This window comes from Dasypus novemcinctus, chromosome 28 (assembly GCF_030445035.2).
Source record: "Dasypus novemcinctus isolate mDasNov1 chromosome 28, mDasNov1.1.hap2, whole genome shotgun sequence".
NCBI classification, from domain to species: Eukaryota; Metazoa; Chordata; class Mammalia; order Cingulata; family Dasypodidae; genus Dasypus; species Dasypus novemcinctus.
The window spans coordinates 29,469,275-29,487,697 of record NC_080700.1 but is presented as its reverse complement, the minus strand read 5'-3'; the positions used below and the strand labels follow the sequence as shown (position 1 = coordinate 29,487,697).

The 18,423-nt window shown below is 37.1% G+C and overlaps 1 protein-coding gene across 8 annotated transcripts in view; it reads right to left on the bottom strand.

The window, feature by feature from the left end:
- Window positions 1–18,423, bottom strand: part of AFDN (afadin, adherens junction formation factor) — a 164,495-nt gene that overhangs the window by 81,110 nt on the left and 64,962 nt on the right. For 4 of the 8 annotated variants that reach the window (XM_058289754.2, XM_058289755.2, XM_058289751.2 and 1 more), the window contains exons 7-9: window positions 15,381–15,492; window positions 14,133–14,300; window positions 256–300 (exon numbers count right to left, since the gene is read on the bottom strand). In XM_058289754.2, the coding sequence (XP_058145737.1) occupies window positions 256–300; window positions 14,133–14,300; window positions 15,381–15,492 (325 nt within the window). The remainder of the gene's footprint in view (window positions 1–255; window positions 301–14,132; window positions 14,301–15,380; window positions 15,493–18,423) is intronic. The other 4 variants (XM_058289748.2, XM_058289763.2, XM_058289756.2 and 1 more) reach the window with 1 other exon arrangement.

Genomic DNA, 18,423 nt, shown 5'->3' with positions numbered 1-18,423 from the left:
TTCATTTAAGGCTTAGCCTGAATAAAGGAACTTAAGAGTTTCAAAAAATGAATTTCTAAGTAAACAGAATGAATTTGAGATTTGGAACACTTACTAGGTATGAATAAAAAGACAGTACATTAAATTTTATAAATAAGGTATCCCTGTGAATTAAAAAACTGACATAAACAATCTAGTCAGTTAACATTATTTAGCCCATGATGTTCTGTTAGTGATTTATTATGTTATAAAAAGTAGTAATAAGCATAGCATTACCTTCATAAGTGTGATAGCTGTAGTAGGCAAAGTGATTCCTTCTCCCTGGGGTTACAAACACATGCACAGGACCCAGGTGAAGGCAGCATCAGCAGGACAGATACCATGCAGAATATGCGGAAGAGGGAAGGAAAAGAAAAGACAGGAAAGTGTGAAACTGTAGTGAGACAACATTTAAATTCAATTTTAAAGGGTGAAAAAATACATTTTACCCCATCAGCTCTCAAAGCTGTGAGGATTAAGACAACAGTGCTCCAAAGTCAGTGAGTGTTTTAGAAACCAATGGTAAGCTGTTAAAGAAAACATTAAGACAGTAGGTGAGTCTCCAAGCAACAGGAAAAGCAGCAGGTAGTTAACCACATACAGGGTTACCACCCTACACTGTGTATCTCTTCTGTTTAAAGACACATTTAAATCCAAAGCAAAAAAAAAGAAAAAGAAAAAAATCCAAAGCAAAGATTGAAATAATATTTTTTACTCCCCACTCCTCCAAAAGATACAGTGAAACTATACATTCATGGCTCAAAACCCTCAAACTCAAAACCAGCATTCCCTCACTCCAACACCTGAGGTTAGATGCTTAGCTGAAAACATGTCTAGTGGAAATATAGTACTTTAACATTTTTACCAGAAGTCAATATATATGAAATAGTTTCTCTGTAAAAGGAAGATAAATCAATTTCATTCAGAATGCTAACTATGCTAAATTAATAATAATGAAAATTTAAAAAGATGGCATGGGAGGACTATAGAAAGGATAGTGGTGTAGGAAGCTCCAGGAATCAGTTCCTCTACCAAAGCAACTATTGAACTGGCAGAAATGGTCTGAATCAACCAATCTGAAACTTCAATGTCTAGTGGAACACTGAACATTCAGGGAAGAGCTGGAGTAAGAGGCTGTGCTGTGACTATTCCCTCAAGTGCATGTAGGCAGCAGAGGGGATGCAGCCTAGTCAGAATGTACAGTTTAAAAAAACTGTAAAACACACCAAGAAACAGGAACTTATGGCCCATTCATACCAAGAAAAAAACTTGCTAGAAACTATCTCTTAGGAAAGCTCATACATTGCAACTATTAGTCAAAGGCTTCATATCAACCACCTTGAATATGTTCAATGAGCTAAAGAAATCTACACACAAAGAACTAAAGGAAATTGGGAAAATGTCGAAATGAAATAAAGAGATGGAAATTATAAAAAGAAACCAAACAAATTTTGAAGCTGTAAAGTACAGTAATTGAAATGAAAAACTCATTGGACAGACTCAAAGGCAGATCTGAACAGGCAGAAGAAATGATGTACGAACTTAAAGACAAGACAACTAAAATTATGCAGCACAGAGAGTAAAAAGAAAAAATAAAGAAGAAATATGAATAAAGTCTGAGTAACCTGTGGGGCACCACTGAGCGTAACAACAAACAAATCATTGGAATAACAGAAAGACAGGGGAAATTTTAAAAGGGGCAGAAAAGGTATTTGAAGAAATAATGGCCAAAAACCTCCCAATCTTTAGAAAGAGATGAATATATATATCCAGGAAGATCAACAAATGCCAAGCAGGACAGACACTAAGAGATCTACACCAAGACACACTACAGTGAAATTGTCAAAATCCAAAACCAATGTGAGAACTCTGAAAACAGCAAGAGAGAAGCGATTTGTCACATACAAGGGTAAGATTAACAGCAGATTTCTCATTAAAAACCACAATCCCAATACAGGTGGATGGCATATTTAAAGTCCTTAAAGAAAAACAAAAAACTATAAACCAAGAATTCTATATATAACAAAAAAATTACCTTAAAAAATGAAGGACAAATTAAAGGCATTTAAGAAAAAGCACAAACTTAAAGAGTTCATTACCAGAAGCCCCGACTTACAAGAAATGCTAAGGAGAGTCCTTCAGGTTGAAATAAATGAGAAATAGATAGTAACTCAAAGTTATATGAAGAAACAAAGAACAATAGGTAAAGGTAACTGCATAGGGTAAAAATAATCCTGTATTATTGTACTTTTGGTCTATAACTGCTTTTTTCCACCTTACATGACTTTTTTTTTCACCTTATATGACTTAATAGTGTAAGCCAAATGTGTAAACCAACATTAGAAATCTGCATTAATGCACATACAATGTAGAAAGGTATAATAATAATATATAGGGTAGATGAAGATATATAGGAGTAGAGAATTTATAAACCACTGAAACTAGGTTGGTACTAGTAGAACTAGATTGTTATGAGTATAAGATGTTAGTTGTAATTACAAAGGTAACTACCAAGAAAATTATCTTTAGAAGAGAAAAGGAAAGCAGCAGAGACTCAAAATGGTATACTACAAAAAAGTAACTAATACAAAAATAGGGCAGTAATGGAGAAACTGAAGAACAAAATACATACAAGACATAAAAAAAACAGCTAAATGGCAGAAATAAATTCTTCCTTCTCAGTTATTACCTCAAATGTCAATGGACTAAACTACCCTATTAAAAGGAAGAGATTGGCAGAGTAGATGAAAAAGCATAATCCATCTATATGCTACTGTAAGAGACTCAGGTACAAAGACACAAAAAGGTTCAAAGTAAAAGGGTAGAAAAAGATATTCCATGTAAACAGTAATCAAAAGAAAGTTGGAGTGGCTATATTATTGTGAGACAAATTAGACTTTAAGTCAAAAACTATTACAAGGGAAGCAGATGTGGCTCAAGCAATTGAGCTCCTGCCTACCACATGGAAGGTCCCAGGTTCGGTTCCCAGGGCCTCCTGGAGAAGACGAGCAAGGCAGGGAACTGGTGCAACAGGCTGGCACAGCAAGCTGATGTAACAAGATGACATAACAAGGAGACACAAAGAGGAAACACAGTGAGAAAGACAACAAAGCAGAGAGTGGAGGTGACTCAAGCGATTGAGTGCCTCTCTCCCACAGGAGGCCCCAGGTTTGGTTCTCAGTGCCTCATAAAGAGAAGATGAGCAGACAAAGAGAGCAAACAATGAGCGCCAACAGCAAGGTAGGGAGAGAAATAAATAAATCTTTAAAAAGTATAATACAAGGCACAAAGAAGGATATTACACATTGATAAAAGGTTCAATCCAGCAAGAAAATAAAAATATTATAAACATACATGTACCTCACCAAAGAGCCCCAAAATATGTGAAGCAAAAATTGAGAGAAGTGAAGGGAGAAATAGTTCTACAATAATAGTTGGAGACTTAAATATACCATTTCAGCAATTGACAGAACATTTAAATGGAAGATCAATAAGGAAATTAGTACATGAACAACACTATCAACCAATTAGATCTAAGGGATGTATACTGAACACTCCACCAAACGAGAGCAGAAAACATACACTTCTCAAATGCACATGGAACATTTCCAAGATAGGTCACATATTAGGCCACAAATGAAATCTTAGTAAATTTTTTAAAAATTGAAATCATACAAAGCATCTTCATGGATCACAACAGAATAAAGCCAGAAATCAAAAGCATTAGGAAACCTCAAAAATTTATAAAAATGTGGATATTAAGCAACATACTATTAAATAACCAATGGACCAAAGAAGAAATCACAAAGGCAATTAGAAAATCTTTTGAAACAAATGAAAGTGGGAAAACAACATTTTAAAACTTATGGGATGCAGCTAAGGCAGTGCTCTGGTGGGGCGGGGGGGGGGGGGGGTGGATTTATAGCTCTAAAGGCCTGTATTAAAAAAGAAAAAGAAATCACAAATCACCTAAACATGAGAAAACTAAATCCAAAGTTAAAAGAAGGAAGTAAATAGTAAAGATTTCAGCAGAGGGAAACGGACTTTGGCCCAGTGGTTAGGGCGTCCGGCTACCACATGGGAGGTCCGCGGTTCAAGCCCCGTGCCTCCTTGACCCGTGTGGAGCTGGCCCATGCACAGTGCTGATGCGCGCAAGGAGTGCCGTGCCACAGAGGGGTGTCCCCCACATAGGGGAGCCCCACGCGCAAGGAGTGCACCCATAAGGAGAGCCGCCCAGCGCGAAGGAGGGAGCAGCCTGCCGAGGAATGGCGCCGCCTGCACTTCCCGTGCCGCTGACGACAACAAAAGCGGACAAAGAAACAAGATGCAGCAAAAAGACACAGAAAACAGACAACCAGGGGAGGGAAGGGGAATTAAATAAAAAAAATAAATCTTTAAAAAAAAAAAAAAAGATTTCAGCAGAGTTGAATGAAGCAGAGAATAGAAAAATAAAAGAGAGACTCAAAATCTATAAAGTTGAGGAAGCAAATGTAGCTTAAGTGGTTGAGTGTCTGCTTCCCATGTACAAGGTCCCAGGCTTGATCCCTGGTATCTCCTAAAAAAAAAAAAATAACTCTCATTGAGAAGTGGATGTAACTCAGTGATTGGATGTCTGCTTTCCAGGTACAAGGTCCTGGGTAGGACACAAATTACATTACTACCAACCTTACAGAAAGGCAGAAAAAAAGATAAAAGAAGGTAGTATCAACAATTCTTATATACCAACAAATTAGAAAACCTAAAAACATAAAAATTACCTAAACTGACACAAGAAGAAACTCTAACTGACTTATTACAAGTACAGAGATTGAACCAGTAATTAAAAGCCTCCCAACAAAGAAAATCCAGAACTGGATGGCTTCATGCTGAATTCTACAAACATTTAAAGGGATTTAACACCAACTCTGTCAAATGCTTACAAAAAAAAAAAAAAAGGAAGGAGGGATTACTTCTAAACTCATTCTAGAAGGCCAGAAATACCCTCATACCAAAGCCAGATAAAGAAAACAACAAGAAAATTAAAAACCACTATCCCTTGCAAGTATAGATGTAAAAATCCTCAACAAAATACTGGCAGACCAAATTCAACAGAATATTAAAAGGATTACACACCATCACCAAGTGGGATTTATTCCAGAAAAGCATAAATGGTTCAACTATAAGAAAATCAGGCGGCGGACTTGGCCCAGTGGTTAGGGTGTCCGTCTACCACATGGGAGGTCCGTGGTTCAAACCCCGGGCCTCCTTGACCAGTGTGGAGCTGGCCCACGTGCAGTGCTGATGCGCACAAGGAGTGCTCTGCCATGCAGCAGAGTCCCCCACGTAGGGGAGCCCCACGTGCAAGGAGTGCGCCCCATAAGGAGAGCCGCCCAGCGCGAAAGAAAGTGCAGCCTGCCCAGGAATGGTGCCGCACACATGGAGAGCTGACACAAAAAGATGACGCAACAAAAAGAAACACAGATTCCTGTGCTGCTCACAACAGAAGCGGACAAAGAAGATGCAGCAAATAGACACAAAGAGCAGACAATGGTGGGGGGGGGGGGGGGGGGGGGAGGGGAAGGAAGGAAGGAAGGAAGGAAGGAAGGAAGGAAGGAAGGAAGGAAGGAAGAGAGGAAGGAAGGAAGGAAGAAGGAAGGAAGGAAGGAAGGAAGGAAGGAAGGAAGGAAGGAAGGAAGGAAGGAAGGAAGGAAGGAAGGAAGGAAGGAAGGAAGGAAGGAAGGAAGGAAGGAAGGAAGGAAGGAAGGAAGGAAGGAAGGAAGGAAGAAGGAAGGAAGGAAGGAAGGAAGGAAGGAAGGAAGGAAGGAAGGAAGGAAGGAAGGAAGGAAGGAAGGAAGGAAGGAAGGAAGGAAGGAAGGAAGGAAGGAAGGAAGGAAGGAAGGAAGGAAGGAAGGAAGGAAGGAAGGAAGGAAGGAAGGAAGGAAGGAAGGAAGGAAGGAAGGAAGGAAGGAAGGAAGGAAGGAAGGAAGGAGGAAGGAGGAAGGAAGGAAGGAAGGAAGGAAGGAAGGAAGGAAGGAAGGAAGAAGGAAGGAAGGAAGGAAGGAAGGAAGGAAGGAAGGAAGGAAGGAAGGAAGGAAGGAAGGAAGGAAGGAAGGAAGGAAGGAAGGAAGGAAGGAAGGAAGGAAGGAAGGAAGGAAGGAAGGAAGGAAGGAAGGAAGGAAGGAAGGAAGGAAGGAAGGAAGGAAGGAAGGAAGGAAGGAAGGAAGGAAGGAAGGAAGGAAGGAAGGAAGGAAGGAAGGAAGGAAGGAAGAAGGAAGGAAGGAAGGAAGGAAGGAAGGAAGGAAGGAAGGAAGGAAGGAAGGAAGGAAGGAAGAAAATCATCCAGTACAATACAGGACATTAACAGAATGAGGGGGGAAAAACACAAGTTTCTCTCAATTGATGCAGAAAAGGTACTTAACAAAATGAGACATCTTTTCATGATGAAAAATATTCAGAAAACGAGGAATAGGAGACTTTCTCAAAATGATAAAGAGCATTTATGAAAAATATCATAAATATCTCCCACAGCAAATACACACTCTTGATGAAAGACTGAAAACCTTCACCCTATGATCAGGAACCACTCAAGGACGCCCACTCTCACCACTGTTTTCAACATTATGCTGGAAGTTCTATACAGGACAATCAGACAAGAGAAAAAATAAAAGGCATCCATATTGGGAAAAAAGGAAGTAAAACTATCCCTATTTGCAGATGACATGATGCCATATAGAGAAAACACCAAAAAATCTATAAGAAAGCTTCAGGAACTAATAAACAAATTCAGCAAAGTTGTAGAAAACGAGGTAAACACATAGAAGTAAGTTGGTGTTTATACACTAGTAACAAACAATCTGAAAAAGAAATCAGGAAAACAATTCCATTTACAATAGCATCAGAGAGGATAAAATACTTACGAATAGATCTCCCAACCACCCCTCCTCCTCCCCGAGATGGCTCCATTGTCTGTCTGCTTGTTGTCTGCTCGTCTTCTTCAGAAGGCATTGGGAATCAAACCTGGGACATCTCGTGTGGGAGGCAGGAGCCCAACTGCTTGAGCCACATCGCTCCCAGGAATACAGTTAACCAAGGAAGTAAAAGACTTGTATACTGAAAACTACAAAACATTGCTGAAAGAAATTAAAGATGACCTAAATAAATGGAAAGACATCCCGTGTTCACAAATTGGAAAACTTAATATTGTTAAGTTGCCAATACTGCCTAAAGCTATCTCCAAATGTTGCTGATACTGCCTAAAGCTATCTCCAAATCCAATGCAATTCCTGTATCAAAATTCCAGCAGGCTTTTTTGCTGAAATGAAAAAGCTGATCCTCAAATTCACTTGGAATTTCAAAGGGCTCCAAATAGACAAAACAATCTTTAATAAGAACAAAGTGGAGGACTTAAACTTTTATTTCAAAACTTACTACAAAGCTACAGTAATTTAAAAATATAGTACCAGCAGAAGGACAAACATATAGACTAATGGAATAGAACTGAGAACCCAGAGGTAAATCCACACATCTTTGGCCAGTAGATTGTGAACAATGGTGCCAAGTCCGTACAATGAGGAAAGAATAATCTCTTTAACAAATGGTGTTGATACAACCGGAAATCCACATGCAAAAGATCCCTACCCCTCACCATATACAAAATTTAACTCAAAATGGATCAATGACCTAAATGTAAGAGTGACCACTTTAAAATTCTTACAAGAAAGGACAAGTAAATATCTCTGGACCTAGTAATAGGTAATGAAGTTTTAAATTTTATACCCCAAGCACAATCGATAAAAGAAAAAACATATGAAATACATTCCATTCAAATTTAAAACTTTTGTACATTAAAGGACATGATATCAAGAAAGTGAACAGACTACCTACAATATGGGAGACAATATGCGGAAACTATATATCTGATAAGGGTTTAATATTCAGAATATAAAAGAATTCCTACAACTCAACAACAAAAAGACAATCCAAGGAAGTGGATGTGGCTCAAGCAGTTGGGAGGAACCTACCACATGGGAGGAACCGGGTTCAGTTCCCAGTGCCTCCTAAAGAAAACAAGCAAGACAGAGAGCTGATGTGATGGACTGGTGCGGCAACCTGACGCAATGAAGAGATGCAACAAGGAAACACAATGAGAGACACAATAAGTAGGGAGCAGAGGTGGCTCATCTCCAGCTCACATGGGAGATGCCAGGCTCGGTTTCCAGTTCCTCCTCAAAAGAAGCCAAGCACACAATGAAAAGACAGTGAGTGAAAACAATGGGGGAGGGGGAGGGTAAATAAATAAAATAAATCTTTAAAAAAAGAAAAAAAGACAATCCAATTAATATAAAAATGCCAAGGATTTGAATAGACATTTCTCTATAGAAGATATCGGAATGGCCAATAAGTATATGAAAAGATGCTCAACATCGTTAGCCTTTAGAGAAATGCAAATTAAAACTACAGCAACGATACTGTGGTGTTCATGGTGAGGTGATATATAATGCCTGATTGTTCTGTAAATGTACAAATTCTCTAATTTAAAAAATATGCATTTTTAAAAAAAATTATAGTAATATACCACTTCACACCCACTAATATGGCTGTTATTAAAATTTAAAAACTGAAAATAAGTGTTGGTAAGGATGTAGAAAAACAGAAACCCTTGTACACTGTTAGTAGGAATGTAAAATGGTACAGTCACTGTGGAAACAAGTAGGCAGTTTCTCAGAAAGTTAAACACAGAAATACTAATATGACCTGGTAATTCTACTCCTAGGTATATACTGCGAAGGACTGAAAGCAGGGACTCAGACAGAAATTCATTCACCAGAGTTCATCACAGCATTATCCACAAAGCTGTGGAAGGTGGAAGCAGCCCAAGTGTCCATCAACAGATGACAAGATAAACAAAATGTGGTATATATATATACACACATACAATGGAATATTATTTACCCATAAAAAGAAGTGAAGTGCTGATACATGCTACAATATGGATGAAACTTGCAGGTATCATGTTGAGTGAAAAACCCTGGTATAGCACTCTGGTCTGCCACAAGCTATTTGTAAAACAGTATTTAACTTCACTCAAGATATTATTTAACCTTACTCCCAGGTTTAACTGTAAAAGATGAATGTGTGAGGATGAAATGAATAAGGCAATAGAGTACAACACTAAAACGGTTATTGGCACTGAGTAGATCAGAATAATGTTGGTTTTTTTCTTTCCCTTTAAATATGTTACATAAGGCCCACATAATGATGTAAGCACTGACCAATATCATATAGACTACCCAATTCAAGTTACAGTCCTATGACTTTATGAAAAGTTATTTACTTCCTCTACTTCAGCTTTCAATGTCTTCCTATTTGTAAGGTTTGGAAATTTTCCTCTGAACAGCTCATCAACCCAATGAGTGCTGTCATACAGTATCTGAGTCACAGAATTAGCAAGTTTTAGGTTCTCCTTTCAGAGAATATTAGCTCACCAATTTGTAATAATGATCAACTCCCATAATATTTGCATTGCTTTCACCTATCTTTTGTATTTAAAGTGCCATTCAAATTTTGGGGTGGGAGGGAGAAATTAAGAGTTCAGTTACATAAACAGAGAGTCCTGTGTTTGTTCTGTTAACTACTAAGTTATTTACGTGTGCGGCTAATAAGTTTTCCTCTAATGTTGTCCTGAGGACTTTTTTTTTTTTTTTAAGTACTTTCTCCTTACAGTTTCTTCTTTCCATGACTCAGCTGACCCCCATCCTCTGTCCAGAATCCTTTTCCTGTTGTCTCAGCCTTGCAATTTTGAACTCAGCTGAGGCTATTATGTGCCAGGCACTGTGCTAGGTACTGAGGACAAAAGATGCACAATACACAGGGTCTGCTCCCTTCAGGTCTTCAGTTTGGTAAAGCCATGTCCCTCAGACTTTTAAAAAACATGACACACAGGAGATTTTTTTCTTTTTAAAGGAGGTACTAGGGATTGAACCCAGGACCTCGAAAATGGGAAGCAGGCCCTCAACCACTTGAGCTACAACTGCTCCCCAAACAGGAAACTTTACTCATTACCCAGGTAATATACATGTATTGTGTCTGTGTGTGTGTAGAGAATAAAGATCTCCATGAAACAACACTTAACCGTTCTTTCCAATTTTGTAACATGCTAGCTGAGGTCCTCTATCTTAGTGGTTTTCATCCACTAAGAAAAAAAAACTATATATACAGTCATTGAAATACAGAAATATATCAAAACCCTTATGTTGAAAGAAGTGTGAGTGGAAGCTAAGAAAATATTGTTACCTAAATTCCACAGTTTGGAGGATGAAAAGTGCAGGTTTCCTGGAGGAAGTAACATCAAACAGTGAGATCTGAAGGAAAAAGTGAGATCTGGGAGGAAGGGGGAAAGAATAATTCCAGGCAGAGGAAATAGGATGTGTAGAGGCCTAAAGGCCTGGGGGGTGAGGGGTGGGGCGGGGGGAAATTGTCAGGAAAAATGAAATTAGCTCAACAAAGCTAGAATGCAGAATGAGAAGTATGAAAGTTGAGGAGTGAGTAGAGGCTACACAGCAAAGGGTCTCCTAAGTCATAGACTTTTGGCCTCACGCTAAGAGTGATGAAGAGTCACTAAAGGATATTAAGCAGGGGATCTTTTGAAAGATTACTCTGGATGGAAAAGGAATATTTGATTGAAAGGGATTGTCTTAGTTTGCCATAGGGCTGCGGATACAAAGTACCAGAAATGGGTTGGCTTTTATATTGGGAATTTTATTTATGGTAAAAGCGTATAGTTCCAAGGCCATGAAATGTCTAAATCAAGGCATCAGCAAAAAACAGTTTCTCACCAAAATCAGCTATGGCTGATACTAGTGTCCTGTGATTAACCAAGATGGCAGGTAACCTTCACCAAGGTCCCTGCCACCCCCTCCAAAATCTATCGCCTATCAGAGCTCAGCTGTAGGCAACCGGGCACGTGGCTTTTCTCTTTCCAGGCCTACTCTCTCATTCTTGGCTGCTTTGCTTTCTTTCTGAGTTCAGCTTGGGTTATTAGGCATATGGTTTGTTTCTTCAGCCTTGAGCTGCTCCAAGGGCCCAGGTCCTTGAGGTCTTCTTTCTGTGCCTCTGTGCTCTGTTGATTCCAGACTCCAGACCTCTCTCAGCCTCTCTGGGCTTCTCGGTTTTCCCGCAGTCCTCTCTCATATGGCAGGATCAAAACAGTTGCCTCCCTTCTCTGTAGTTCTCTCTCTGTCTCCATTTATGTAAGATCCAGCAAGAGAGTGGGGACCCAAAGTGAGTCACGGTCTCACTGATTTAATACAATCAAAAGCAATCTAATCAACTGATCAAAGTGAATCTAATGCAATCAAAGGGGGCACCACACCCACAGCAATAGATTAGTTTAAGACCATAACCTTTGGGGATTCAAGAAGGAACTTCAAACTGTCACAAGGGTTAAGACTGGACATGGATCAATCAGGAGGTTGCTGCAGTAATGGTCTGAACTCAAGGAATGCAACTGGTTTTGGACATGAGTACACAGTTCTGAAAGATTACTGTAAAGTACAATTACCAAGACTTAAGAAATGAAGAGGATACAGAGGTGAAAGATAGGAACAAGTGAATTGGCAGTTAGCTTGAACAACTGCAGAGGTGACAGTACCATTTACTAATATATGAAGAAAAGAAAAAGATGTTTTTGAGTTTTATCTTTTTGTTTGCTTAGGGATATAGTGAGGAGTAAAAAAACAAATTCTGTTTTTGACATGCTGAATTTCAGGTATTTGTATAACAAGTAAAGCTATATAGTAGGTACCCAAATGAACTAGAAAGAAAACCTCAGGAGAGAAGTTTGGACCGAAGATAGAATCACTAAGATTCAGCTTACTGCACTACAATTATCTGTTGGTGTGGGAGTGACCTGACCGCAAGAACAATCTTTTTCATCTTTTTATCTATTGCTTAGCCCAAAACAGGTGCCCAACAAATGCTGAATAAATGAATAAAGGTAGCAAGAGTGCCATGACAGAAGGAATTATAGTAATATTAATAAGAAGCAATATATGTTGCTGTCACTATTTGGTGAAAAGTAGTACAGAACTACTATCTATCTGGGGTTTATTATTTTCTCACAGCTACAAAAAAAGCTCCATATAATACCGAAGAAACTTGAAGTATGAAATAAGCAGTCAAAAACAAATCCTCACTAGAATATATGTTCCTGAGGTCAGAGTTTAATCTGTTTTGGTGGTACTACCTCTCCAAAGCCCAGAACAGTGTATGACACATACTAAGTACCTTATAAAAGAATGAAAGAATTCTTGTCTGTTTCTGTGACCCACCAATATCAACTTTCCATCATTCATTTCTGTCTGGGTTAACACTCCTCAAGTCTCGAAACAATCAGTTCCTAGCATTCAATGCAAAACTTTTAAAGGGTAGACCAATTCCCAGAAAAGACCCTAAAACATTTTTAAGCACAACAACAAACGGCTATCTCACTGCTTTCATATATTACTACAGATGCCATATACTTCACAGACACAAAGTAATACTGAGACATGTTTCCAAACAACAGTGGGCAAACAAAACTTTAAACTAACTTTCTAGCCAGAAAATTGAGGGTAAAAGCAACACTAACATATTCCTCACAAAAGGTTAATCAATTAAATATATAAACAAACAAAAAAAACACCAAATGTTATTAAGTATAAAAACTACTACCTACAGCCAAACTGCCACTGGCTGTAAATTAGAAAGTATCATCACCACAATACAATTATATTCTCTGTATTGCTATAACCCTAGCTGTGCCACAAATATCACATCTAACTGTTAATTATAAACTTATCAGCTGTAAAAAACAAACCACACTGGTAAATAAAAATAAGCATCCAAGGAACCATAGGTCATCTATATTACTGGTTTATTTTTCAGCTAACTTTTTAAAATTGGGTTTAAAAAGCAGTTTGAGTAAAAGGGGGTGCAGTATTCTGTCCTTCATAGTATTTTATAATACAAGTCATATAATACTGCTTTAATCAAATTATAAATAAGGAATAATGTATTTTACCTGAATAAACATGCCACACATATCATACACTACATAAGGACATATATGTGTGTATAGAACATTTCTTTAAAATGTCAATCTAGGGAAACGGACTTTGGCCCAGTGGTTAGGGCGTCCGTCTACCATATGGGAAGTCCGCGGTTCAAACCCCGGGCCTCCTTGACCTGTGTGGAGCTGGCCATGCACAGCGCTGATGCGTGCAAGGAGTGCCGTGCACGCAAGGGTGTCCCCCGCGTGGGGGAGCCCCACGCGCAAGGAGTGCGCCCGTGAGGAAAGCCGCCCAGCGTGAAAAGAAAGAGCAGCCTGCCCAGGAATGGCGTCGCCCACACTTCCGGTGCCGCTGACAACAACAGAAGCGGACAAAGAAACAAGACGCAGTAAATAGACACCGAGAACAGACAACCAGGGGAGGGAGGGGAAATTAAATAAATAAATAAATCTTTAAAAATAAATAAATAAATAAAAAATAAAATGTCAATCTACTTCTCTAGCTGATAGCTAATTTATAACATAGTTTTAGTTTACAAGAACTCTACAAACAAAATATTTAAAGGACTAACATGAAAAGAAACAGCCTCTTATAATTCAAAAACCAAACAATCATCTTAATAAAATGACTTCTCAGATGTACTGTTAAAAATATTCTTTTCAGACTTTATACATTGAACAGCATGATTATTTATATATACACACATATATATATATAACACATAAATTTCAGTTTGTCATTTTTAGTAGATTGTATATTTTACTAAGGTTATTTTGAAGAACAAAAAAAGTTTAAACAGGGAGCAGATCCTTTAAAACCCCCTTAAAATTTTTAATTTTGCTTCAACACTAATTTTTTCCACGTGAACTTTATTTTTATGCATGAATGCATGTATGGTATGACCTTATATTTGTTTTTTTAAGAAAAGGCATCTTATGAGAGTTACATTAGAAAATAAATAAATGGTCTAAAAAATGCTAACAGTCAACAGAAAAGTCACTTAAACAAAATTCACTAAAAAGTAAAACATTTAAAGCTAAATAATATATGTATATAATATTTAAATTGGTATACCAGGTTTCTCACCTGGGCTTAATTCTACTAAATAGGGCAGTTTCTCCGGTGGCAGTGAAGAGCCATAGCCAGACTCATCAGCTCTTTCCTTCCCCTTTAATGGCTTTCCATCAATTTGTTTCTTAGTTTTCTTTGGGATGTAGTCTGGTGGCCTCCTCTTCAACTGAAAGACTAAAATTCCTAGAATAATAATATTGTAAATTATCAAAGTCACACTACCACAGATGGCCAGTTAAATTAACCTAAGAAATAACAAAGGTAAAACTTACCCAATTTATACTTTCATTTAAAAGAGGAAATATTATTCTTTTAATGTAAGTAAGCAATTTCCGAAAACCACTTTAAATGAACTATTCAAGCATAATTATATGCTTGGAAAACAACACACCACCAGTTTAAGAATAAATGAATATCTCTATTGGCAAACAACTCTATGATCAATAAATACATATACATTACATGCAAATATATGACCTAATTTTTATTTAATTCGCTCAGAATTCAAAGCAATTTGACTTTAATTGAATAAAACTCTAGGAAAAGTGCTACACAAGTATTAAGGAGGCTAAAAATTTTTTGTGCTTACTGAGACTTTTTTGGTATTTTTAAACTACCAATCTATATTCAAGTATTGACATGATTAATTTACAATAAATTTTTAAATCTTTATTAATGCAAAGGCCCTCTACTGGGCAACGGTTAGCTTATATGTGAATCTGAAAGTAAGAAAACTGTATTTCAAAACATAGTTTTAACCCTTCACTACTTTGAAATAATTAGGGGAAATTAAAGAGTGGAAATCCTAAATTTATTATTTGAAATGACTAAATCATTAGAAAAATCTTTAGGTTTATAGACAGTTTCCCTATCATAACAAATTTGTCCAAATATCACAGAGTTCATCAGGTTAGCATGTACAGTGTCCTATTGCTAACAGGTAACAACAATCTTCTATTTCTTGACTCAAAACCAACAGTCTTTCTTCTTCAAGAGACATGGTACTCTTAACTGTAGTACTGTGATTTGCTCATATGAGATTAAGACGAGCTGTGTGTGGTTTTATGTAGAAGAGGAACCACCTAAAAGCCATTCAGCATACCTGTGAAGGAGGTAGAAAACTGTACACAAAAGAGCCACCAAAAAATACTTTCAGGCACACATCTCATACATCTTCTGTTAAGTTAAACAACTGGTATAACATTAAATAATTTAACATACCACAATAGAAACAATCCTTTAACAAATAAAATTACTTTTTACCTTTGTCACTTGGCCATTCCCTGAAGATTTGTAGTGGACACTCATCATCATCAAGGATAATTTCTTTAGCACCTTTATCATCAGAATGTTGTGCTCCGGGAGGAAGCATAACCTAAAAGAAAAAATGATTGTGAATATACCAAAAAATTAGCAATTAAAAATTGTTAAAAATTAACAATTTAAAAAATTATTTTCAAATAGTCACTATAGAATTAAATTAAGCCAGCACTATAAATAAATGCTACTCAAATTATCAACAAAAGTGAAGGAAAATATTTAGTTTCCAAACAAAAGTTTGCCCAACTGATTTGCATTTTGCATGTTCATTCACCTGCCTCCCTGACCTTCCAGAAAGAACAAGCTTGAGTACTTTTAGTATTTCTGGTAATTATGGTTATCAAGAAATATGAGAAGATGCCAAGTCACTGGCACCTGAACATTATTTTCAACCTGAAGTTAAGTAATAATGCTATCTTAATATACTTTACCTGCCAAATATATCATCATACTCATAGACCGACTGGATCAGACTATTCTATAGAACCCTGTAATTTCTCTCTACTCTGCTTTAGAATTATCTTAAAAGGCCAAATTTATTGCAGCACACCCTTTTATGAAATTAATTAATCTTTCTTTATGGTATTTCATTTTTAAATTAATATCTCTGACTCAGAACCCATACTACTACTTTAAGAGCTGACCTTCACCTATCTTTTCAGTCTCAATCTTTGTCACATACTCCCAGATCTAAGCACAGGGAGAATTTCAGAGTTCTCAAATTAGTCCACATTATTTCATCTTCCATGATCTGCCTTTCCCCAACTTTCATGTCTAGCTAATGTCCACTCATCCTTTAGCTCAAGTACAATTCCTTGAGAAGCTCCTGGTTCATATTTCTAATTACTGGCCTTTCTATCTACCTTTATTATGATAAGCTCTTTTGAGGGTAGCTCTTATTTTTGTATCCCAGCATAGTATCTAGTAAATAAGAGGCAAATAATTATTGAACAATTAAATAGATGAAAAACTGAATGAGTATGAAGCAGCTACAAATTATACATTACCAAGTCAACTCGTATAGCTCATTTCAAAATGTTTCATAGTGACATGGCATTCAATGGTATAAACATACCTTTAGAGATGGACATTTAGTTTGCCTCCTGTTTGCTGCTATAACAAATAATACCACAAAGCAATCTCCATAGAAATACATTCAAAGTTACTATATTTATTTTACATTTTATAAATATTTATTACCATATTTCTAAGTGATGATGCTATTTTTTTTTCCAATTTAGTATTACGTTAGCTCTTAAATGACTGCTGACCAGCTCAGTAGTAGAGTGGTCTTACAGACTTTCCTTCCCCATCATCCTTGGAATTACCGTCTCATGTGCCAGATTCTAGTTTTGGATCATAAGTCTTTCTCTTTCTTGGCCTCCCTACCATTATGCTGGAGTAATTTTCTGAGAAAGGATGTTTTGGGAGGTAAACTTTTGAAGAGCCTGTATGTTTTAAAATGTCTATTCTACCTAATAAGTGATATTGGCAATTTGGCTTAAAAATCATTTTTATGTGCAATTGAAAGCATAACTTCTGTTTAGTCTAGATTCTGTGTTATTGTTGAAAAGGCTGATGCCAATCTTATTCCTAATCCTTTACATCTGACTTGAATTTTTCTCTCTAGAAGCTTTCTCCTCTTTTTCTCCAGCTTTCCAGAATTTCAGAATAATATATATTGGTTTGGGTCTTTTTCAAAGCAACTGTATTATTCAGCAGGCCTTTTCAACCTACAAACTCCAACAACTTCCATCCTGCCATACATTCTTTTCTCTGTCTGGCCCTTCTATTAGCTAAATTAGATGTCTGACACCAATAATCTAAATTTACCTTTTCTCTGGTGCTTCCTTTTCATTTTGTTTCACATTTTTGTCATTCCTTTAACTTTATCTCCATCCTTTCTATTAACATTTTTCCATTCTATCTCTTGTTTATACATATTTTTTTAATTTCCAAAAGCTCCTTCCCTGAATGTTTCTCCTCTAAGTATTCTGACCGCCTTCCTTATCTCTCTATATTTTAATTTTATAAAAACTTTAATCTGCTCTCTGAATCAACTCTTTTATCTCCAAGTTTTTATCTGTTTGTTTGGTCTGTTTTTCATTTTAAAGGCTTTTCTCAAATGTCTTTTGAACTTGGCAATCTATTCATAATTGACAAAGGGCAGAGTTAAGGGTTCTTAATGTTGGAGTTCTAATGTTGGAGTTCGATGCTGAAGCTAGAGCCCTGGGAAGCAAGGAATTCTGAATCCAGAGAGAAGCAAAACCTTGGAAGGGAGGAACCTAGGAAGCCTGAACCCTCACAGATGTCGGCAGCCATCTTGCTTTAACATGTGAAAACAGACTTTGGTGAGGAAAGAAACTTATGCTTTATGGCCTGATATCTGTAAGCTCCTGCCTCAAATAAATACCCCTTATAAAAAACAAACAATTTCTGGTATTTTACATCAGCTCCCCCTTGGCTGACTAATACAAATGGTATGACCAATTTGTAAAATATTTGGTAATACCAAAAGAAATTTGGTAATTTCTTAACAAGTTGCATGTACATCAACTATGTAATTTAGCCATTATACTCCTGGATATTTACTAAAGAGAATACGTATGCCTACCAAGAAGAAACGTACATCTATATTCACAGTAGCTTTATTCTGAGAGCCAAAAACCAAAAACTGGAAATAACCCAAATGTCCAAGTAAATGGATTACTTGTATCTATACAAGGAAATACCACTCAGCAACAAAAAGGGAGCAACTATTGATACACCCAACAATGTGGATAATTCTCAAATTAATTATGCTGAGTGAAAAAAGCTAGGCAATAGGACATATTGTTTAATTCTATTTATATAAAACTTCTACAAAATGCAAACCAACCTATAGTGACAAAAGGATGGATCAGTGTTTGCCTGGGGATGGGGAATTGAGGAAGGATAGGGAATAAAGGGAGGAATGGGTTATAAATAGGCATGAGGCAAGTTTTGA